This window comes from Platalea leucorodia, assembly GCF_965183815.1.
Source record: "Platalea leucorodia genome assembly, chromosome: 1".
NCBI lineage: Eukaryota > Metazoa > Chordata > Aves > Pelecaniformes > Threskiornithidae > Platalea > Platalea leucorodia.
The window spans coordinates 56,262,933-56,280,809 of record NC_138823.1 but is presented as its reverse complement, the minus strand read 5'-3'; the positions used below and the strand labels follow the sequence as shown (position 1 = coordinate 56,280,809).

Sequence of the window (17,877 nt, the reverse complement as noted above, 5' to 3'; positions counted from 1 at the left end):
AAAGATTATGTTCTTCAAAACTATAATTGAATACTATTTCATCATTAGAGAGGCCCACTATATGAAAGTTACTGCAAATAAATAAGGAGTTTTCTAAGCTAATGAGTTGAATGGAGATACTCATGGAGATACTGGGAGAACATTACTTCTGTGTGCCATTAGGAATATCAAGTCCTAGAAACAGGCCCTTTCCTCATTGTTCTGCAACTCAAATGAGTCTTGATACACACAATTAAAACACTCCTGTCCTTTAATGCAGTCTGAAAAAACCCCCTGAATTAACACAAAATGCATGACACACTTCAGCATTGACTGACCCTGCTTGTTCTCACTTTCAATAAGTACCTTATTTGATAATTGTATGTTGTCCATAAATTATGAGTTGTTTGGGTGAGCTACAAGATCTAGTAAGCATCAAACAAATTCATGGCATTATTCTAATAAAGAATAATAGAACACGCTGATTGGAACTCTCCCTATAAAGACGGATTCCACATGAAAAGTGAAATTGCCTTGAGAAGAAAATGAGTGTGTTTCAACGATGTCTCTGCAGACGAGGAACACACCGGCCCAACAGATAACAGTATTCTCCACCATGGACTGCTGAATAATGGTGCATGCAGCCTCTGGTACAGACAGAAAATGATTGCGGGGAACCTAAGATGGGAAAACAGCACAAATGTGTTTTTCAATTGATTGCTGGGAGGGAGGCTTCGATTTCTCCTCGGCAAGGAACATCAGTTTTTCTAACTCAGGCAGGGGCCAACAGTGATGGAAAGCACAGAAAAGTTGCTGCATTTAAAGAAAAACACAGTTTACCATAAGAGGGCGGTAGTTGTTTACCCAAAAAATAGCTACAAAACCGGGATGTCATTCAAAAGATTTAACTTTCCCATGTTGAATCTGTATATAAGTTATTTAGGCAGATACCATTGCATTTAAGAAAACTGAATTTGGAAACTTACCTTTTCTACTGCAAATGTTCGAATCACATATTCAGCCAGGAGTTCTGTTTCTATTAGGGTAACTTTAATGTCTTTATATATCTCTGTGTCATCTGGCCAGTATTTGCAGCATTTGACCTTTAAAAAATACAAAAGAAATTAAGGTTCATTTATTTTAGAAGGTTCATACTGAATCTATTCTGTATTCTGTGCAATGATTTCTGTTCTGAAGTGCAATCACGTGCAAAACAGTCACATTTCCTACATGTGGAAATGATTAATGTTTAAGGGACATTGGCTCTTCTTTTTTTAAGACATCTTTCAGAGTTGCAGGTGAGATTTGTGTTGTGGTTAGTAAAGTAAGGCAAATTTGTACAGAGCACAAGGGATCTTTATACGCTGCACAACTCCCTTACACTAACTGTTGATTTCCTATGCTTTCCACCGCAGGGTGTGCCCAGAGGGACAACTACCACCAGAAGGTTTTTTTCCCCAACCTCTTGTTGGTGATTTGTCTCAAAAATATCTTCCTACCTTCTAAAATGAAAGTGTGCTTTTCAGACAGGGAGGATCTTCTCTACTGTTAGAAAAGCGTTTCCTCAGATTAACTTTCCAAAGGAACTGATGAGAGGTCAAATGGCAAAACTCAACACTTGAAGTCAAGAGATGAGTTTTATGCCTGGGCTTTAACACCAATTCACTAGATGACCCCAAACACTATGGGTGGGATTCATCTCACTTAGCTCAAACTCAGATGAGTAGGATGAATGCCTTCTAGAGGTGCCTTTATTTTCGTTAACTATGAAAAGAGTCTAGACGACTGCCTTCGCCTAGGTGTTTGGCTTCTTGACAGCTAAGGTTAGGTGAGATTAATTACCCTTTCCTCCATAGTGATTTCACTTGGCTTCTGGAGCTGTGCGTTCTTGATAAATTTATCCTGGGATATGGAGACGGAAAGGTGGGTTTTGTGAACTGTATTTCAGATTTTCTGAGTCCTGGTGTGGTCTACATGGGACGGACTTCACAGTATTTAACGTATTCAAACGTGCACTATTATTCTGCTATTTTTAAAGTGGGCCATTGTGGGGACTGTATATGATGATGCAGATAGCTGACAGACTTAAGAATTTTCTCTTCCTTCCCATTTGTGTGGACAAGGCGGTGAGTGGGGAAGCTAACACATTACTTACATATCTCGGTTTTATTCCACTCTATCACGGTAATAGCTATGCTATCACCACTGCATCTGGCCATCGTCCAGTAGTGCAGTACGTGCTAGGAGTAGCATCTGTTACACATCTGCTGCATGGAATGGTTTCTCTCTTTCTCTCACCAAAGGGAAAATTTAAAATGGATCTTTTAATACATGTAAATTTACTGGTTTACTTAAATATACACTTAAATGGGTTGGGTAAAAAACCCAAACACTTCAAATATCCAATGGAAAACTGATACAAAAATAAAAAAAAAATTAAACTTCACAACTCGTAGAGTACTTCTCAAACCCATTTTCATGCCAAAATATTTGGATTACTATCATGTCTAGTCTTGAGCAAAAGGTAAAATTGAAGGATGTGTGTATAAGCATCCAGTGAAAACTGTAAAGCATGATTCAAATGATTTATTTATTCAAACTCCAGGTTCAGTATATAAAGGATTACACAGAGAGTCAAACCTTGTCCTGTCAGGCAGAAGAAAATACTTTCCTCAGAATTCGTTTCTAGTGACGTAGCCAATAATCACGTACAACCCCTCTTTCCTGACTGGACAGAAGAGAGGTCTTGCCACACCAAAGTGGTAATGTCAGCTGATAAAATAAAAAGTTTGTAAGGGCAGGGTCAGTAGTTCTGACCCTTTTTCTGACTCTTTAGCGAGATAAAATTTAAATCTGAAAAGAACTCAGTTGAAGGGGTGGAAAAACACAGCCCCACATCAGGATCCTCAGAGAAAAAGAGTAGCCTGGTCATAAGCCCTGGCTCCCCGCCACAAAATTATACAAGCACCCTAACAGCTTATTCCTGCTTACACACCTGATGGAAAGCTCCTAGAGCAGAGCTGAAATGCAGGTAGCTATAAGTAGGTTTTTATTTATTCCTCTATGCTTGTCTTCAGACCTAGTAACCACATTAGTATTGGCCAAGAATAATTCTTTATATTCTTCACATTTCACCTGGTATTAAGCATGGTTTCAGGACAACTGGCAAGCACCAGGTTATATAGTTCCCTTCCGTAGCGAGAGGCTTGGAGCTGGCACACTCATTGCAGTGCCTAGCACTCCTGTAGCGGGGCAAGGGTAGCAAGGCTGCTCCCCCTACCATGCTCACCAGCCGGCAAGCTGACAGGGCGTCTGTGTGGATGAGAAGGTTTCCACCAGCCAAGGGCCAAGCTGAGGGACAATCCCAGGGTGCCTAAACTGCAGGATCTCTGGCAAATGCCTATTAATCTCCAAAGCATATCTATCAGCTATAAGCAATGAACAACCATTTGGAAAGCATTAAATGTTGCTGTGAGCAGTTTAGTAGTTGCTGCTGTATATCCATTGTTGCATCTACTTGATATTTATTCAGGTCTTGTCTTGTTTGGATGTATTTCCAAAAACCCTCTGATAGAAGCTAAGTGAAAAACACTGAATGCTCATTGTTTTGTCTGTGTTGTTAAAATAATACAGAAAATTCACATTGTTCAAATCCCTGAGGCCAGCAGAATGACCCTTTCATAGTCATTGCTGGGAACTCTCTGAAACAGGGTCTTCCTACCTATGACTAAGATAATTTTTCAGCTCTCCATGCAGAATAAGGGAATTCACACTACCTCCGGACTGGAGCAGCCCACTGACAACCTCATCCCCGGAGCCGATTCCCTTTTCCTGCCTGTTCACTTATCCTTTCCATAGGTGGAACCTGAACCGCATGAAGACGGCCAACGCACGTAGGAAGGGAGCAGCTGCAGTGGTGATCCTAGTCACAGCACTACTGATCAGCATGTCTCTTTGTTGCTAACTTTAGCCTTGCTTCTTTCTGATGGATGCCTGCCATCCTCATAACAGCTCTAGTTTAGTAAAATAAACAATTGGGGAAAAAAAAAAAGCAACCCTGGCTGAATTAAATTGCTCAACCTTGAAGGAAAACATGTGTGTTTCTAACTTGGTAAGTCTAGACAGTCTGGATTATGACTAAGAACTACGGACATTTCGTAAGACCAATTTAGAAGAGCACAGTCCCCACCTTCTTATGCCTCAACTGTTGGATTTGCTTTCACTCTTTTTTTAAACCTTATTTAAGATGATCCAGTGGAATAATTAGGGAAGCATTGGGGGATGTTGCACAGAAGTTATAGCCTTTCGTGCCTCATGCAGCTTGGGCCCGCCGGGGATTTCTTACTCTGCTGCACAGGGGATTTTGGGCACGGAGCAGATTGGAGCTGAGCAGAAGGATCCATGACAACACAATTTCCTGAAAACTCTCCCAAGTGGAATAGGGGCTGTAACAGCCGTGGGAACGGTGCCAGAGCCGCAGTCAGAGCCACAGACCAACACTAAATGATTCACTCACTGAGAGGGAAGAAAAAAAAACTCAACCCAAACCAACTTTTCCTTTTTTTTTAAAAACTCAGGCTTTTTTCCTACTTTTGGCTCTTGTACTGCAATGTTGCTGCACGTGCTGAGCTCTAGACATGGGAACTCTGTGGACTCCCGATGAGCCAAAAGTTAAGTGAATGCTTAAAGACCAGTCTCCCATCTCCTCCAGGACCTCTCAAATAAATGCACAGGTGTCTTAAAGACAGAAGTAGATTAAATAGTGTAAATCAAAATCACAGTTATAAATGTTTATTGGAGCGGGGCCTTTGTTTATACTAGGAAAGACAATTGCAACAAAATATAATATGGTTTTACTCATCAAATACGAGAAACACTACTGGTAACATATGTTTGTTCATTTTTCCTTTTTAGCACAGCTTTAGCTACTGTGACTTGACGAATCTCTTTCCCTTTTTATAAACATTTGGTACATGTTTTACAAAAAAACCTACTAACAGAAGGTTTAGCTAAATAATTGATACATGAATCCAGAACTGAATATTAAATGCATTAGAGTTCTTTTTCACACAGTTGCTACCACAACAGTAAATATCGTCCACAAAGTAGAAAACATGATTTTGAAATCTCATCTGAGCAGAACTATAATTGAGAGTTTGTTCAGATACACCCCACGTTTATATCCTAACGTGCCAAAAAATACAGATGTTCATCACAAGACGAGATAAAAGGGTGACTGCCAGAGACGTAATGAAAATGCTCTGGTTTAATCTATTCATCCCAAGGTACACTGTCCAATTGTTCCAAACATGTTTATTTTACTAATAATTTTAGAAATTTGGAGAAGATGATTATCTACTTCCAGTCCCTAGCTCCATCCCGCAGCAAAATAGTCTAATGTGAGAAACTCAGACTTAAAAATGAAAGTGGAAAGTTGTTGTTGCTACTTCTAAATATAACAAACAATGTAGGCAGCGGATAGCTAATGAACACAAATTGTGACTTCCGAAGCTGTATATTTAGCCATTTGGCAATGTGACACATCTAGCTAAAGGCAGTATGAAAGCCAGGACGGTAATTCATTTACTTAGAGGTTGGAATAGGAGGAATATTGCAGAATTAATACGTGAGCTGGCTGTGAAATATACTTTGTAGTTCGTACAGAACAGTTTAAATAACACTGATTATTCAAAGTTTCCAATTTCCTTTGATTCTGAAATATTCTTAGCAAAAAGGTGATATAACTGGCTATGCACTGCATGGATTGTCGTTAGTGAAAAGCAGTATTATATATTCTAATTTAAAATTAATCCTGAACTAAGTAATGATGATAAGTCAGACATAAATTTTGAAGTGAAACCTCTAGGATATAAAATGAAATAGCCAACCAAGCTCACTGGTGAAAATTTTTAACAGATTTTACAGATGTAGCTAGGATAATATCATATACTTTTATTTGGCTGACTTGAAGTAAAAGGACATCCAATAATTGAAAGTATTTTTATTTAAATACTTTTCAGACAGAAAATGTATTGTGATTTAAGAACATTTCGTAAGTTATAAAACAACCTTCTACAGAAGATAAGACCCAGTCTTTCTTTTTTTCATTTTCTTTGTTTGCTTTTGAGCAAGTAGTCAGTTAGTTGATTTATACCTCATTTTACAGTTTTCTAAAAGAGGTATGGAAGAGGATTGAGAAATACAACACTTAAGATACTGTTTGGCACCATCAGATGAATGGGTCTGTATAAAGGCAGCCAGAAGTCTTTATGTTGTTCTCAGCTGCCAGAGGGGGAGAGATGTGTTCATGAATTTTACTAGCTCAGTCTAACTTCTTCTAGTGATGACTCAGAGATGATATAATTCTCCACCTTCTGCTGCCCTGTAGTTGCCCCAGCAGCGCAATCCTAGGTTGCCTGGTGGATGCATTCCCATTCAACTTCTACCCAGAACAGCTGGCTTTCTGGACATGTCCAGTAGCAGCCATACACTAATGCTTTCCACCTGAGGGAATCAGTGTGATCCCTTTGTTCTTAAGAACCAGGTATACTGTTAGCATGCCATCAACTTGTTAGCTGGGATTAGGTTAAATTAAGCTGACAGGCCAAACTCATGATATGGCAGTACTTTGGCCATAAAACAGAATTAGTCCAGGAGAATTGCTTTAGGGTAAAGGTGACCCAAGATAAAGCTATTGTAGTGTTCCTGTCTCCATCGCTAGTACCAACAGAAGAATATGGATTGCCTCTATTTCTTTGCTTATGTTTAGGCAGTTTTGTCTCCCACTGGTCATTAAAAAAGGCTGTAAATTAGTGCACCTTAGTACAGCCCTGGAGGAAAAGAGGCTGAGCACAGAGCACATGAGAAGGGTGGTCCCATGCCAAGATGAAGGATGGTTACAGGATTAGCTAGAGCTCCTCAAAGCCTGTCTTAATCCCTCACACAACTGTGAAATCATGGGCATATTGCTCAGATCCTGTGCTCTGAGGCCCTGATGTGCCTGCATTGAGCAGAACAGCCTGTGCTCTGAACCATACTTCCATTCCAAGAGCAAAATGATGCCATTAGTTGAGCTACAGAGCACCACGAAGTTAGTGGATTGCCTTCTGGCTCTAAAATGCGATCATCTGATGTTAGGTTAGAAAGCTCTACATGTTACTCTGCTGGGTAAGGTAAAACTGTGTCGGTGCCTCCAGGATACTTCTCCCTTCACAGAGACTGAGAGATTAATTTCACAAGACTGCTGAGGTGAGGAGACTTGCAATGATCAAGCCATTTCGCTAGCCCTGACATTTCAAAGAAGAGAACTTGAAGCCCTTTTTGCAAACTGCACTTATACTTGCCTCCTACACCTTGGTAGCACTTCAGCAGCTAGCCCAACAAGGGGGTCGATAACATTTGTGTATCCTTAAACCTCTTTTATTTATTTCTCAAAGTGAATTATCTCAATTGGATTAGTGAGTATTAAGATATTAATCTCTGTTGATTAACGTTCTTTGAAACATAGCTTTTACTGGAAACGAGAATGTATCAAAACACTGAGAGCTGAAAACATGTCTACTTTGAGTGACATGGGACAGTGCTGAACACTTACAGGTTGATGTCCTGTTTGATAATGCTAACATTGCTAATCTGGGGACATCTTTATTAAATGATTGCAAGAGTCCTTCCTTCTCTTTCCTGAAGAACAACAGCTAATTTTTTTCCCTAACGGCTCCTCCCCTGCTACGCATAATGAAATAATGCTAACTTGTTATTTCTGGTTAGAAGTCTAGAAAGCTGAAATCTGTTTTGACAACTAGAAGGGTTCACTGACTTGAAAGATTAACAATAGTTCTAAATTACGATTGTTTTCTTTTTTTCTCATTGATACTCTGTCAAAGTTTAAACTCTACGCTATCCAACTAGAGATACTGGAATTACAGTGAAAACAAAAGTAAAACAACGGAATATCTAATAACATATATGTACATAAGCACAGGTCTCAGGTTTTCTGGGTAAACATGATTAAGAAAAAAATTTTCTCTAAATGGGGAAGGACACTATTCATCAGTTTTAGAAACTGAGACTAGAATTACCTAGAGGTAGGGAAGGGTTTCATACAGCAACCTTTCTCCCTCTCATTTATAAAATCTGGTTTCTTTCTTTCAGTAGAAAAGTTAAAATGTAATCTTAGTCACCAGTATGCTTACAAACTCTTTGGCACACCTCCTAAGGAGCGCTAATGTCAGTATCCTGAACTAATTCCAATGTAGGTAATTTGGCTTATTGCATTTAGAGGCAGTTTCAATTAGATAGAGTGTTCTTCCATTTATACTAAATACAAATGTGCTCCTTGTGAAATGTGTTAAAGAGTTACTGTGTTTCACCTCTGCAATATCTCTGTAATGGGTGATCTGAATCTTAAATACAATTTGAATTTACCTTTGTTTATTAGAGGGTTCTTCTGCTTGGAAGATTCTCAAAACTTGTAAAATGCATAAGTGCAAGCTTCATAATAGCTTTGTGTCAAAAAATTCCTTTTTTATTCTAAGAATAGGTGGCAAGTCTACTGGAAATTTCACAGTTTTTATGTTGCTGGAATTTCCTATGAAGTTTCTGTTTGGTTCTTGCAGTATGTTTTCAGTAAGAAGTCTTTGGACAGGGCTTTATTTGGCAGTTTTTCGTGGATGTCTAATGTCTGTCTATAACAGAAACAAATCATCAGGTACACCTGAAGAAGATCTGGTTCAACATAAAGACTTCTGGATTTTGTCTGTTAAGGAAACATATTTGTAGCTGGTTTAGAAATGTTTCTTGAATGCTGACCAAGGTGGCACATCCTGAGCAAGGACCAAGCTTAGGCCCAAGCACATACACATATGACTGCTTAGGGCTGGGCCCATGCAGAGTTTTTCCTGAGAAGAACAACTCTCTTCTGACAGATTTTATCTTACAACAGGGAAGGTTTTTTAGCCAGCCAGAATATTCCCTTTCTGTCAGAAGACCTTTGCATGGGCCTCCTCACTGTCATGTAAACCCCAATACTTTTCAAAGCATGAAAAATCAGAGCCATCAACATTTTTGCAGCAAGGCAGATGAGAGTGCCATGTATGTAGCATGTCAACCGCAGGCCCAGTAAAACAAGCAAAGGAAAAGCTAAGCCACCACTGTGTTCTTTCTTTTTCCCTATGCAGATACAGCCCTGCCAGCTCCTGAGAGGGAAGAGTCCCCCAGGAGGAGTGTGAGATGGCTACCAGGAAAGCACAACGCTCCTGAGAGGTACGATGGCAGTGAGAGGCTGTGTCAGCTGTTGCAGCAGAGCTAAGGTGTGTGTGCAGGCATAGGGGCTATTTACCAGTCTATGGCTGACCTGATGTGTCACATCCATTCTGTTGTAGTCAACCTTGCCTTCTTTCAAAAAAAGGGTCTTTTGTGTGCTTATTAACACTATTAACACTGGCTGTTTTCTAATTCTGGATAATAATTGCGAAACTCTAATTACTGTAATTACTATGCTCCTGGGGTGAGGTTTTATTTTTTATAATTATTTCTAGTGATTTTTTTTTGTAAATACTTTGTTATATTAAAAGCATGATAGACAATCATGAGTCCTTGCTGCATATTTATATATCAACCACCTCCACTGAATTTCATCAGTGCATTTCACCATTTATTAATCAGATATTACTAAATTTCTTCTGCCTCAAGCAAAAACAAGGAGTGGGAGAGAAAGTGACTACTGACAAATGACGAATGATGTGACATGCCAAGTTTGATTCTGCCGACCAAGTATTAGTATCAGCCCAACAAGAGCAAAGATGGAGGTGACAGCTAGATGGCACAACTGAATATATTGTAAATCTTCCCAGAATAACTCTTGAAGGAGGAAAGAAATGTTTCAATGTGTGCAAACATTGAAACACTTCAAGAAGCAACCTGAGACTTTGGCCAGTACATACGACCTTGATCCAGCTCCCATTGCTTTCCACAGAAGGATCCAGCTCTGTCTTTTGGAGTCTGTACTCCAGAGCAGTCTCTTGGAGTAAGGAAGATGTTCTCTTGTGTCTGTTTCCTGATCACCCCTACACTGGTGGGATAAAAAGTTTTGTTTTTTCTGAATAATCCACCAGATTATGCTAAATCTCTCCGGAAAAGATGTCTGAAATTACACTACTATCTTCAGTTGCTCTAGCACTTACAAACACAAGCATGGAGGCCTCTTGCATTAATATAATCCAAAATACATTATTTTGAAATAGCTTGTGGTCACACTGATATATTTTTATGAGTCTTGGTTTTGCTTTTTACCTGTTAGTGTGTGGTTTGGAAAATTCTCATTCTTGCACTGAAATGTAGGTATATTATACCATTAATTACTTGTCATTCCCCTTCTGTGAACTTCATTGTGAGTGGAAAGTTGTTGACCCCAGCATGAAGAAAACAGAGACTTTTTTCAAGGCTGCTTCAAGGGCTGCTTATTTTTTTAGGTGTTTTATACAAGTTCTTATGTCAACCTAAGCCAAACTTAACTAAAAACCACTTCATCATCTGTTATCAAAGAACTGTTCATGCAACTCAGGAATGATTTTTCTAAATGACTGTGAGACCTCATTTAGATTTTTAATAAACAGTCACATTCTAATGAGGTCTTCATAAAACTGACTAAATATGTTTAGAAATCATTAGCTTAAATTACCAGTACAAAAGTCTCCTTAGGGAGCCCTGCAGATTTTGTGATAAGACTTCTGGCAGATGGATTAGTATAGCAGCACAAGTTGAGTTCTGAATTTCCACAGAAGCAGTGTAAATGTGAGTGACTGGGTAACAGGCTACTAGATAAAGAGCTAAATGTCCCTCAGGTGGGTTCATTAAAGAGAGAAAACAATCAAAACACATTTCTGTGCCATTTAAATACCAGGTGCACAGCAGTCTGCAGGTGCCAGAAACATTGACAAGGGTCCCTTGCTGGAACACACAAGAGCTTAAAGGCATGCATGGTTTTGACAAGTACGCCTCAGATAATGACAGATATTGGCAGATGTACCCGGACCCTGCTGGAGGGTAATGTGGGGACTGAGTCATTTGCAGCAGGTGCTTGCATTAGGGACAGCCTCATGGTGATTCCTCCATCCGCAATTAAAATAGTCCTGATGCATAATGCTCCAGGGCAAGAAGCAAGTTCCCTAGTACTGATTTAATGACTATCCAGCCAGTCCTGGTAAACAAATACACATACGCCCCCTCAATGATTAATTCATGAAGGACGTACACTGTGTGGCAAACATGTTAAATAGATATTCCTCTTTCCTGAAAATATAAAGGAATTTTCCTCCTCGGCTTACAATGGGTCAAGAGGGTTAAAAAATAAAAATAATAAACCCCTATAAATCTTATACCAGCAATAGCAACTGAAATAGAAAACCTCGAGGTTGGGAAGGTTACAAGGTTTGCCCTGCAGGAATGCTACCAAAAGGTCCATTAAAATCATTACTAATCAAGGTGGCACAGAGCTTGTGTTAGGGGTTGCGGGACAGATGGTGTGTTTGTAATATGCCTCCCTGTTGCTGATGTTTCCAGCTCTGCGAGCAGGACAGAAGCACCAACAGAGGAGTGACTGCATTGTTCTGTGGCTCATACGATCTCATTTCCATTAAAAGCTCATTTCAATTTCTGCTTTCTGATCTCACCTGTGTTGGCCTCCAGAGAAAGTGAGAACAAAGTCATTTCTAGCACTGCCAGAAACAACAAAGCCACAGATCCGTATCCCACTAGGACTCTTGCACCCTGAAGAAATCTGCATGGTGGCACAAACTGTTCCTTGCCGCTAAGGGAATGTGCTGCGTACCTAAAGGTTGTGAGTTGAGGCTGCCAACACTGGCACCAAGACTGGTGCCTCCCTGGCTGATACCTGACAGTTCACTCTAATTAATGTTTTCAAATACTGACTTTAGGAAAACAGTATGTGGTTTCATGCAGTGTGCTATTTTTGTTCTAAGGCTTGTTTATCCATACCCTGAAAACATCCCTTTTAAGTTGTGTGCTTGGGTACTTATGAATGTGTATAAAGCTTTAACGAAGAGGTTTGCTGGAGAGCTTCCTATTTTTACAAATCCATCCACTTTGAATTGATATGTGACCATCCAACTATTTCTACCTTCTTCCTCACTCAAGGGACTGAATTTTTAAAGTGGCCTCCGTGATCCTTTTTTGTCTCTGCAATTAGTCGTACATGTGTTCCTGCAGCAGGTGTTAATTGCAGTCACAAATCCCATCTTTTTTTGTATCTAAAAATAATACTGGCACCCGATCTGTTGGCACGCTTGGGCATACAGGTATCTAAACGTTAGGATTTATATTAACAATTGACAAAGGACATAAGGAAGAATAAACTGAGATTGTAAAACTGGACTCGCTAAAAAGGAGACAAGATCCGACACTTTGACTCACACCACGTGAACAGTGCTCTCTCTCCTCATGCCAATGTCACAGGGCAGAGGGGTATCAGCCACTCCACCAGTGTGAAACTAAAAACATCTCTTAAAGCCATGTGGCTCACACCAAGATATGTGCACTTGACTTCTTATTTCAACACTTAGATTTACAATAATTGCAGTAGCTTCAATAAAAGCAGTGGGTTTTTTTCACTCCAAATGAAAACTATATGCCCTCTTCCCAAGCAAAATTTTCTTGAAAAAAACATCCCAGATGAGAACTAAGACACCAGTGCATAGACAAAGCAGTAAATTAAAAGACTCAGTTATTGACGGTTGTGAGAAACAAAGAAAATGGTTCCATTCAATACTTGTTGAAAACAAAATTAGCCATAATGACTTGAGTAGGAGGCCTACTTTAGAAGTTGTCAAGCAAAGAAAGAAAAGTGCACAGTATAAACCAGGTAACTCAAGCTTTCCTTTACTACTCAGCTCCTGAAGAAGACCTCCTGGTCAACAAATTTAGTGTACAAATGAGTAAAGCTGATTTTTTTTCTGTTTTAGACCAGAAGGCTTACAGGAAGGAAAACCCAAACAAACCAGGTTGATTTAGACTAATATACTATGAAGAAGGTGCAGTTTCATAGTTCAACTACTTCTCTCAGAAATCTGTTTCAGAATTACTCCCCCTCAGCCTCCCTTGAAAAAAAAAAAGATTACTCCATACCTTGTTCCGTAACCAATTCCCTGGTTTCCCTTAATAGAAAAGGTATGTCTGAGATATATGCAAAGATATGATGCTTTCCCTCTTTGGCAGTCTTTGCAGGCTGTGCTGTACAGAATGCAGCTTTATCAGTGACTTTTCCATTGTGCTAATGTTATCAAAGCCAAGCATCCAAGGCATGTTTAAAAATAATTGATAATGAACCTCTTAGCACAGGCAGTCATAAATATTTTATGTGCTATACTCAGTATATAAGCATTTTGTTGGTCTGCTATTTAATTTCCAAGAGCAAACACCTTGGAAGTCTTTCATCTGCTTAAGTACAAAAATCACTTACCCTTCCCACTTCTACGAGATTAGTAACCATGATTATGCTGGCTGTATTTTCATGCCATACCATTCTCCAAAAGTCATATATTGTCTCCTGCATTGGTCCTGAAACAATAAATCAAAGGAAAGGTTACTATCTGAAAGTCTCATGATTGGAAGCTTGTCTCTGGGGAACTTTGAGAAACGGTGACTATACACATATATTACATATTACTATAATCATATTTTTCATTTAGTGTCAATTTCTTTTCTGTCATCCCACCTATCTGCATTTAAGTATTTTCCCCTGAAATAGTGCTCTGAAGGAAAGTTAGTTCTCCAGCATTTAGGTATTTATCTCCGTAATACCCAGAAGTGGACGTAATACCCAGAAGTGGAATTATAAAAAATGGATAACATTACTCTTTCTCTTAACAACTGGATGATAACCTAAGGAAGGTGTATTTGGAATGAAATGAGCCTCAATGGACTATGTGGCCTTTCCTGGCTTCTAATATTTTTCTTAGTATACACTATCTATCAAATTATCCCAGCTCCTAAATTGTACTTCCTGAAGTGAGTCAGAAGTTATAGTTTTTTGCTGCAGTATATCACTTTGCAAAACAGCGGGGAAAGCGGTAAAGAACCCTGGCATGCCGTGGCAGCCACGTCCTCTGCAGCGCTTTCCCCAACAGCCTGTGCGCCTTTGCAGACGAACACACGGGGCTTCCTCTAGCACCGTGCTAAAGCTGGGTACCTGCCCACAGGAAATGTTACAGAAATGTAAAATGTTGAGAATGACCACAACGCTTTGCGTATGCCTGGTCCTGTCTGTTTCTAGCGTACATGTCTTACCCATGACGTTCGGTGTGCCACCCCAATTTTAAACCACTGCTTTAAAATCACTGAGTCAATAAGAATAAACAAATGTAAAATGCTATCAGGAACTATAAACGTAATATCCGTATTGTATCCATTACTGAACTGCCACACTGCAGTAAGCAATTAGTGGCTTATTTAGAGGAATGCCTTAAATCAGCTAATTGGAGGACAAATGGATACTGTATTGCCCTAAACGTTCCTCTAGTGAAGAAACAAACACTCTTAAAGCATTACAAAACCATATGTTGACAGATTTGGGTAGTTTGTCACCCATGTTTTGGTACTTTGAGCTCCCTTTGAAAATAAAATTTTCACTCTGAAAGTCAAGTACTTAATGAAAAATGTAGTAATACATTATTACTATATTACCCTGGCAAGGGGGTTGGACTAGGTGATCTTTGAAGGCCCCTTCTAACCCAAACCATTCTGTAATTCTATGCCTTTGTGATTCTGTGATATTACAGGCAAGTCAAAACCAAGTCACTAGGAAAATAACATCACAGTTATGACGTAACTTACTTAGAACCTGAGTTTAAGAAAAAGGATGGTAATAGTCTCAAACTTTTGATTTTTTAAAATTTATTTTTATTTTCAGCAATTTCAAAGGATAATTTTATCATCCATACTTTGCACAGACCATTTAAAGAAGTTATGTATTCTCCCCCTTACTTTCTCTGTTTTTAAAAATGCTGCATATATAGTTAGTTCCACAGGCTTCCCTGTAGTCACTCAACTTGTCTTCACTGGCTTTGGTAGTTCACATAACAGGAGAAAAAGCCATTTAAAACAACAGGAAGCAATGACTGTTAGAACACAAGAAATGTCAGAAGGCCTCAGAGTAAAAATAACAGCAGAATCTAGAACTACAGTTTCTGAAATTACCAAATTCAAGCTGATGTTGTGGCTACAAAACTGGATACCTGTTTTCTTTCTTTCTTTGAATTTACAGCACAGAACAGTTGATACTTTTGTGAGATTTCATTCTGAAGTATGATAGGAGTTAAATCACCCTCCACCATATGGAAATTTACAGAAAGTATTTCACTTCTACGTAATTGTCCTGTAATACAGACACGGTCAGAGTGCAATTTTGAATGTCACCATAAGATAATTAATATACATTATAGTGAAAGTTTAGCTTGCTTGTGTTTTAATAATGTAGGATTCACTATAGTTTTTTGGGCAATTAAAGTCAAAACAGCATTAGAAAGGTTTTGGGCCAACCTCTCCTACTGGTAAAAGGAAGGAGACTATTTTACTCACTGTAGGAAAATACTGCCTCTGTATAGCTCCTTCCTTCCTCTCAAATCTCAAACAAATATTCAGCAAAATGAAGGAGTGTATCTAAAAATAGGATTAGGGAAAGGCAGTTTTCCACAGAGTAGCGTCCTGGAAAGAGTCTGCAAGTTCATGAAACATTATTAAGATTATTTAAGCTTGATCGAGGACAAAAAATAACAACACTATTGCTTCAAGAATGCTGACTCACAACCTGGTTTAATGGAGAAAATCTAAATGGCTCCACTGCATTCTGTCACCACAGGATTATGTGATGTTTCAAGATTGTTCATCTGAGTATGTTTTCGGTAAAGCTGCAGGAAAGGTGAGAAAATATCCTCTGCCTACACGGCCCTCTTCTTTTCCCCTTGCAAGAAGCCAGAATCTTTGAGAAAGTGAGGGGCAATGTACCAAGTTTCTCTATGTATTATCTCAGTTTTCTTTCCTACAGATTCACTTGAGATACAAGATGGTTGGGCCTTACTTTGTAACAGTCATTTCTTTCTGACAGCTCTGGCATAACCTGCAACAATTTATTGCTGATTTTTTTTTCCTACAGATAGCATAATTTGTCTCGTGGCTTAATGATTCCTACATTTCAGATACTGAAATCACAAATTACAACTGGGGAGAGACCCTAAACACTAATTTCTTCCTAAATATTTTGAATTTGTCATTCTTTATACAGAAAAAGATAATAAATTATGAGAAAAATGAATCTTTAGAAAAAGTAATAGCATTTTTCAGGCCAGAGAAAGAGCTGAGCTCTGACAAGTCTTTCACGCTTGATTCCAAATGTTCTTCTAGAAGAAATGTCCTATTCTGCAGTGCTGAGTACGCTCTTCTCAATTTTACTATCCAAATGATAAGACAATCATAATTAAAAGTGCTTGACAGGATTTCCTGCTCTCCTCAAGTATTCTCAAGTGTTTTCTTGCTTTTCCTCTCCAATTCTTACATGTAGCCTCCAAACTTCTTTCACATTCAGGACACTGAAAGGAAAAAAAACACCCGAAAACCTACTGTAAAGTCTCAAAAAGTAATTCTTTTCTACCTCATTTTTCTTTTCTTCTTGACATTTTTCAAATTATTTTCTGACATATGAATAAATTATTACTTGTCTCCAGCCAGAATTGAAAAGCATTAGAGGCTAGGTAGGGTTGGAGGATTTATTGTCGTGAAGAACTGAACAATTTGGTTCCAGAGACACGTGGTAGGGAGAGAAAGAGCCTATAATTGTTCTAAGCATCAACTTAACAGATGTGTGCACAATAGGCAGGAAGGTTATTCTCAGCAGTTGCCCCCTTGCAGGAGGAGAAGGTCTGAAGAGAAGATTCTGTGCTGCCTAACATTAAGCCTGCAGCGTACCCCATTAGCTACACAATATAGGAGCTGGTATCAAAGATTTCTGCTGTGAAAAAAAGAAATCAACAACATACTGCAACCAGAAGATGAAAAGCAAAGGAAAACAAGAGAAAGAAATCAACGCTCCAAACCCCAAGCTAATTAAATGCATTGTTGGAAAAACTCAACAGAAATGATCAGTTGTATATATCACAACCATTAGTTGTATTACTAGTAGTTGTTAGTTGCTGCTCTGGGAATGCAAACATATTAGGAAATGGAATATCACACAGCTTTTAAGAATGGTTTAAACTCTTAAGAAGCTGCTTCTGTACACAGAGCTTTCTAGAGCCTCTATTTCTGCTTTTTATTGTGAGACGCAGTTCTAACAACTGGTACTGCTGCTGGGGTGTGATCAGTCTGAACGTGATAAACTAGCCCAGAATACAGGAAAAAGTGTTCAGATGTAGGAAAGAGGAAACACACAAAGAAACAAGTAAAACCTGAATCCTGAAATGTCCCCAGCACTTACTCAGATGGGACTTGTAAATCTATGGGTCATTTCTCAATTTCTAGAAAAGCAAGCAGCTTAAACAAGGAACAAATAGCTTCTAAAACCTTCTTCTAGAATAGAATGTCAAATGCACAAGCTAATGTTGGGTCCACCTGAGACCAAATTCAATGACAAATATTAAAGTTAGAAATGTGCAGAAAATCAACAGATACCTTTAAGCTCCAAAGGCTCCCCAGGGGCAGTGCATGGGCAGTGGCAGCTGTTAGCATGTGTTGGTAGAGGCAGCGGACCAACAAGATGCAAGACTTGTATCTGCAGCAGTTAAATTCCATCTTGAAAAGAGTGCAAAAAACCTCCTTCTAGTGAGCCGACGTGCCCACCCCATGTGAGGAGGTGGTTATAAAATGGTCCCCTCACCTAATGGCTACTGCAGT

The 17,877-nt window shown here is 39.1% G+C and overlaps 1 protein-coding gene across 3 annotated transcripts in view; it reads right to left on the bottom strand.

The window, feature by feature from the left end:
• Window positions 1-17,877, bottom strand: part of PTPRM (protein tyrosine phosphatase receptor type M) — a 490,843-nt gene that overhangs the window by 21,095 nt on the left and 451,871 nt on the right. For all 3 annotated transcript variants that reach the window (XM_082320958.1, XM_082320956.1, XM_082320957.1), the window contains 2 exons: window positions 13,454-13,551; window positions 966-1,082 (listed from right to left, as the gene is read on the bottom strand). In XM_082320958.1, coding sequence (XP_082177084.1) covers window positions 966-1,082; window positions 13,454-13,551 — 215 coding nt within the window. The remainder of the gene's footprint in view (window positions 1-965; window positions 1,083-13,453; window positions 13,552-17,877) is intronic.